Raw genomic sequence first — 6,884 nt, 5'->3', positions numbered from 1 at the left:
CTACAGATGCCACAGACATTAAGAGGACAATAAAGAAATATTATGAACAACTCTTTGCTAACATATTTGATTACACAGATAAAATGGACCAATTCCTTGCAAGACACAATATGCCAAAACTCATAAAAAGAAACACAATTTGAACAGGCCTATATCTATTAAAGAAACTACTGAATCAATAATTAATAACCTTCCAAAACAACAAGCAATAGGCCCTGATGGGTTCACTAGTAAGTTCTAACAAACAATTTAAGGAAGAAAATATACCAATTTTCTTCAATCTCTTTTAGAAGACAGAAGCAGAGAGAATACTTCCTAACTCATTCTGAGGCTAGCCTTGTCCTAATGCTAAAACCACACAAAGACATCACAAGAAAACAACAGGCCAACATCTCTCATGAACATACATAAATACAAAACAAACAAACAAATAAAAAAAAAAAACACTTTAACAAAATATTAGCAAATAGAATCCAAAAATTTAAAAAAGAATTATATACCACAGCCAAGTATTATATACCACAGCCAGGTATGCAAGGCTGGCTCAATATTCAAAAATCAACTAATGGAATCCATCCTATCAACAGGCTAAAGAAGAAAAATCACATGATCAACAGATGTAGGCAAAGCATTTAACAATATCCAACACCTATTTTCATGATAAAAATTCTCAGCAAACTAAGAATAGAAAGGAACTTACTCAACTCGATAAAGAACATCTACAAAAAACTAGTTAACATCATACTTAATGGTGATAAACTCAAAGCTTTCCCACTAAAATCAGGAATAAGGTGAGGACGTCACCACTCTTTTCAACACCTACTGGATTCCTAGCTAATGCAGTAAGACCAGAAAAGGAAATAAAAGGTTGGGACAGAAGAAATAAAACTGTCTTTTTTCATAGGTGACACGATCATTTATGTAGAACATCCTTAAAAAATTATTGTAGTATATCCAGACAATGGAATATTATTATTCAGTGCTGAAAAGAAATGAGCTCTCTTTTCAAGCCATGAAAAAACTGAAATGCAGATTACTAACGAAATAAGCCAATCTGAAAAGTCTGCATACTATATATTATGGAAAAGGCAAAACAATGGAGATTGTGAAAAGATCAGTGGTTGCTAGGGGTAAGGAGGGAGAGAGAAATGAATGGACAGAGCACAGGATTTGGGGGGCAGTGAAACTGTTTATGTAATTTATCTAGTAAACTAATATAATGGTGGATACATGTTATTATACATTTGTCTAAACCCATAGAATGTACCACCAAGAGTGAACCCTAATGTAAACTGCAGACTTCAGGTGTGTCTTAGCCTGGGCTTCTATAACAAAATACCGTAGTCTGGATGGCTTAAACAACAGACATTGGTTTCTCACAGTTCTGGACACTAGGAAGTCCAAGAACAAGGTGCTGGCAGATTCAGTTCTTGGGGAGGGCCCTCTTCCTGACTTGCAGATGGCTGCCTCCCATTGCATACTCACATGGCACCGAGAGATCATGCTCTGGTCTCTCTCTTCTTATATAAGGAAACTAATCCCATCACGGAGGCCCCACCCTCATAACCTCCTCTAATCCTAGACACCTCCCAAGTACCCCACCTCCAAATCCCATCACATTAGGGTTTCAACATATAAAATTTTGAGGGAACAGAAACATTCCATCCATAACAGGATGATTTAAAAAAATGTTCTTGGGCCAGCCTGGTGGAGCTCCGTGTTCCTATAAACCGAGGTCGCTGGTTCGATTCCCACGTGGGCCAGTGAGCTGTGCCCTATACAGCTAAGATTGTGAACAACGGCTCTCCCTGGAACTGGGCTGCCATGAGCAGCTGGAGGTTGGCATAAGCTGCCGTGAACTGACGTGGGCTGCCATGATCGGCCCACCAACGACTGGTGACCGACTGCCTCAGCCGGGGGGAGCGCAAGGTTCATAATACTAGCATGGGCCAGGGAGCTGTGTCCTACACAACTAGATTGACAAACAACAGCTTGAACCGGAGTGGGGGGGAGGGGAGGCAGAAGAAAGGGGAAAAATGTTCTTGGTGTACCTACTTGCTGTATGGTAACTTCATCAAACTGGAAATTCCAACAGAAGCACATCAATACAATGGAAAAACAGGCACACACACAAAAAAATGTGCACAGGTGGCACTGTTTGTTTCTTAAAACTGCTCTTTTCAAAACTTCCAAGTGTTCTGAAATCCAAATTTTAATTTGTCAGAATGTATTACCTTGAAAATTATTCTATCTTAGTGAGTTTATTTTATATTATTTCTTTCTCACACATACATACATAAAATGTATTGGTGAAAACATCACTTTGTGTCTGGGCTGACAGTATGAAGTTCTGAAAAATAGTTTAAGCTTCTGTCAAAGGCTAATGATTTTTCAAAGGTGTTCGTACAAAGATACTACTTGGAAAAAAATGTACACTAATTTTGATGTGCTATTTATGACATCATACTAAAAATGATAATACCAAAAGAGAATCCTTCTTGACAATCGGAAGACTATCCTGAGAGAGATAATAAAGATGGCCAGAAATTCTTTGTTCTTGAGAACCAGACTGGAAACCTATTTTGTGAACCACCTGAAACAAAACAAACAAAACAAAACACCAACCCTTCTAGAGTCATCTTTCAAACTCAGACCCCATAAGTAGAGTTAAGAGCTAGTTATGTGGCTGTTACTGTTTTGGGCTCCTATACACTGGGGAGATCAACAGCACAAAAGTTGATAGTAAGCCATCAGCTATTGAGAAGTAAGGAATGAATGCTGTTTGGCTGTGAAATTTCAAAAGTGGCTTTGCCAGTTCCCAGAATTTCTACCTCTCCTAATAGCAGGGGAGCCTTGGTTTAAGCCAAGTTTTGGAAACTGAAGGTCAAGATCAGAATTCTCTGGCACTCCCAATATGGAGCTACCTCAGGACATAATTTTTGGAGAAGCACAGTATATCAGGTCCAATAAGAATAGCACCAATTATGTGCCCTAGATAATATATAGATTTTCATTCTGTTGAAGCCTAAATGTTAGTGTGTAGTTTGAGGGGCTAACCCAACTTTTAATGTTCTAAGTAAACCATTTAAAAATAGAACTGTGGGCGGCCAGGTGGCTCAGTTGGTTAGAGTGCCAACTCTCAACAACAAGGTTGCCAGTTCAATTCCCACATGGGGTGGTGGGCTGCGCCCCCTGCAACTAAGATTGACAACGGTGACTGGATTTGGAGCTGAGCTGCGCCCTCCACAACTAGATTGAAGGACCACGACTTGGAGCTGATGGGCCCTGGAGAAACACACTGTTCCCCAATAAAAATTAAAATAAATAAATAAATACATACATACCTACATACAGAAGTGCTTTTCTAAGAGGTTAGAGAAGGCATTTACATAATCCAGAAGCCATTTTATAAAGTGTCAATTCCACTTATTATCGTCTATCACTATCCAATAGTTTTTGGTATTTTTCTTCCCTTAAATATAAAATGCTGATAGTGAAGTTCATAGTAATACAATAATTACTTCTACAATGTATATTACTTGTGAAATTCATTTTCTCAATCTGTTATCCAGCCTAAAAATAGTAAGAAAAAATGAAAACTTACACTGAAATATTATTTGTACAATCAACTCTAATGACTGGTTCACACTAACAAAATTAGGAAAACAGTAAATCTATATAGTTTGTATAATAAATAAAATGTAAACACAAAATATTTCAATACATAAATAGAAGATTTACACATCCAAAATACAATACATATACAAAATATATCTCTAAAATTTAATGATACTACAAACTACTATATTTTTCATTATAAATTACATACATATTTCAATAGAAATATATTTGCTCTAGCATTTTAAATCTCAGAGATAACTTACATGGTGGTACTGTGGAGAATAATTTTATATACCAAGCTTTTTAATGAAAGGGTATGACTGTGATAATATGTACAATTTCTGAATTATGGCAAAAGTACTATTTTAAGGAATACAAAGATAAATACAGTGTTCCATTTCTGTATAGGCAGTTAATACTGAAAATAAATGGGAAGATAACATATTTTCAATATCCTTGAACATCAATCCTGTAGAATAGTGTAGGCCAAATTGAAGGACTTCTATAAAGGCAAATTACATCCCATTTCATTATTTATGAAAATCACTTTAGAAGCACTCTTCCAAGGCAAAAATGTATTTTAATGTGTCTCAAAAGTTAATAAATATACTGCTTCTCAATATTTCAAAGCCTGTATGATAAATCTCCACTTTAGACACTTTAAAACATGGTCTTATATATATACACACACACACACACACACACACACACACACACACACACACGTATATATATATAATTATATATACATATATATAATTGGAGAAACTAATAACTTAGGGATACTGGAAACCAATTGAAGACATTTATTCCCCTGCTCAAATAAAGCTTTGATGAAAAAGTTATGAAAGAAAAGGAAAAGTTATGATGATGCTGAAGAATACTTTACTAGGTGAGTGCTAAATGGGTAGGTGTTCGATATTTAATACCATATCAGTGTTTGCCTATTTTATAATTTTGGCCTGCTATGTTAATTATTTAAGGAGATGTTATTTCAGTAACTGAGTTATTTAATAAGAAGCTTTAGATAATTTTAAAGTGACTTGAGAAAATATATTCTTTCTGAAAGTTGATACGTAGTGTTTTCACTTATCTATCATTAGTTTGAGGGATTTCTGAAGTCCTTGGATAATTTTTGTTCTCCTCAAATTTGTATAATCTTTCCAATAATCAGTACACAGTGAGTTAAAATCTCTTACAATTGTACTTACTTTCAAAAAGTATTTTTTTTCTGCAGCTGATAAGGAAATAATTTTGCAAATATAAATTAATCTGCCATTAACATCTCATTCCCATATATTCCATGCCATGAGTCACTTTAACATAGCATTTTGGTTTCAAATTTTGTCTTCTAAATAAAGTCTCCGATTTGGCGAGGTGGAGGTGGGGAGTAAATATACAGTCTGATTAAAATGTTTAAACATACTAAATATATAGAGTACATAACAACTTAATTGCTACTGATACACTGATACTTATTTTCTGTTTCTTCTTTTTGGGTTCTTTGTTCTTCTCGGTGGTTAGCTGCAGTCCAAAATGTTATTTTTTTGAGTACTTGTTGCAGAAGTTTAGGAGGTAATAAAGATATTTGATTTTCTAAAATTATAGCATTTTTACCAATGCAGTCAAGGCAAGACCTGTAAGCAAAACATAACAGAATTATTAGTAGTTAAGTTATAATATAAAATATACTTAGGTAAGTATTCTTAAAAACTAAAATCATTTCATAATTTTTACATGATAATGTATTTTCCTTTGTATTGTCAGGAACATGGCAGGATATATGTTCTTTCCAGAGCACCACAATAATTGTATATTTTTATAGGATAGAGACTGTATCTGACCCACATCCAATGGAAACAGAAATTACAACTTACCATGCATAATGCTCTTTAAGTTAAAAAGATTCAGACTTAATTTCAAAGCAGGTTAGTCTGTAGCAGACCCTTTTCCACATATCCTTACAGCCCAATAACCACTCTTGTCTGAGAACTGTCTTTTTCTTCCATCACTCCATGAAGCATCTGACATCCACTCTTACATCACGTGACCGGTCCTCCTCACACCCCCTCTATCAGTGACTGCACTGGGCTGCACACTTACGTTGACCCAGGGAGCGCAGGTCTGAAGAGGAGAATGGAGCAACGATACAGAAAGAGCCCACAAGAGACCACCTGAGGTTGCCCCCTTCTGGGGGCCTAGTGTTCCTTCATTTTCTCCCTTGGATTCCGCTCAAGAACCTGTCCTTCCAAATACAATCCTTTTTTTTTATCTTAAGCTATGTCAAAGAGGGTTTTGTGTTTTAAAACCCCCCCAAAACTTAACTGAGATAAGAACTGTTGGGAAAAGCATCTATTTCAACTGATAAACTTTAACTTAAAAAGCTAAGTAAGTCTTTTTTAAAACTTTAAAAAACAGATTAATTGGATTCTGCTGTGGTTAACCTCAGTTGTCATTTTTACAAAGATTTACACTCTAGACATTTATATCTTCTTCCATACTTTCATGAACCCTTTTCTCTCTGCTCTGTGAAAACTCTAAATAAGCAGTAAGAGTGAAGATGTCCCACATAGACACAGAAGGGGTACGAGAAAGTGTAATGAATCTTACTTACACCTGTGTAGATTTAACTCTGCTGCTATGGAGACCCTGCAGCTCCTGTGTCCCTTCCACAATGGGGGGAAGGGAGCGTCAGACAAGGAGATGGACTCTGTCATTACCTCTCAGTCACTGATTCACCAATATTTATTAGTGCGCACTATGTACTAGTGTAGGAGTAGAAAACCCAGCATTGATAAAAACTATTTCAACCTTCAATAAGATTACAATTTAGTGGAGAAGATAAACAATTAAAAATAACGCTTTATAAATGTTGTGACTAGGAAAAATGAAATTCCCATGACAGGTGTACAGATCTACGGGAATCGGATAAGAAGAATCACCAAGATAACCTTAGCAAGCCAGGGAACGTTTCCAGATGGGAGGTCCAAGCTGAGACCAGGAGAGTCTCAACAAGTTAAATAAACCAAGGTATTCTTGATAGAGGAACCACGCCTACAAACCCTAAGAGATAAGATAAGCTTTATTACAGAAACTACAATTCAGTGGTTCAAACGTAGCTGGAAGGCAGAGTGAGAGTGAGGGCAGGGCAAGAAATGCGGCAGAGATGTAAGTGAAGGCCCTGAACACGCTGGGAAGGAATCTGCTGTTTGTCAATGGCGTGGGAACCACTGAAGGGTCATCATAATACAGAATGTGCATAT

General features: G+C 36.3%; 1 protein-coding gene across 5 annotated transcripts in view; it reads right to left on the bottom strand.

Moving 5' to 3' along the window:
• Positions 1 to 4,411: 4,411 nt before the first annotated feature.
• KLHDC1 (kelch domain containing 1) overlaps positions 4,412 to 6,884 on the bottom strand; it is a 49,064-nt gene continuing 46,591 nt past the window's right edge. For 2 of the 5 annotated variants that reach the window (XM_019736009.2, XM_074328203.1), the window contains one exon: positions 4,412 to 5,258. In XM_019736009.2, the coding sequence (XP_019591568.2) occupies positions 5,072 to 5,258 (187 nt within the window). In that variant the 3' untranslated portion in view covers positions 4,412 to 5,071. The remainder of the gene's footprint in view (positions 5,259 to 6,884) is intronic. The other 3 variants (XM_019736008.2, XM_074328202.1, XM_019736010.2) reach the window with 2 other exon arrangements.

The sequence above is a fragment of the Rhinolophus sinicus genome, linkage group LG03 (genome assembly GCF_036562045.2).
Source record: "Rhinolophus sinicus isolate RSC01 linkage group LG03, ASM3656204v1, whole genome shotgun sequence".
In the NCBI taxonomy this organism is placed as follows: domain Eukaryota; kingdom Metazoa; phylum Chordata; class Mammalia; order Chiroptera; family Rhinolophidae; genus Rhinolophus; species Rhinolophus sinicus.
The sequence above is the reverse complement of the archived record's forward strand: the minus strand, read 5'-3'. Positions and strand labels throughout refer to the sequence as shown.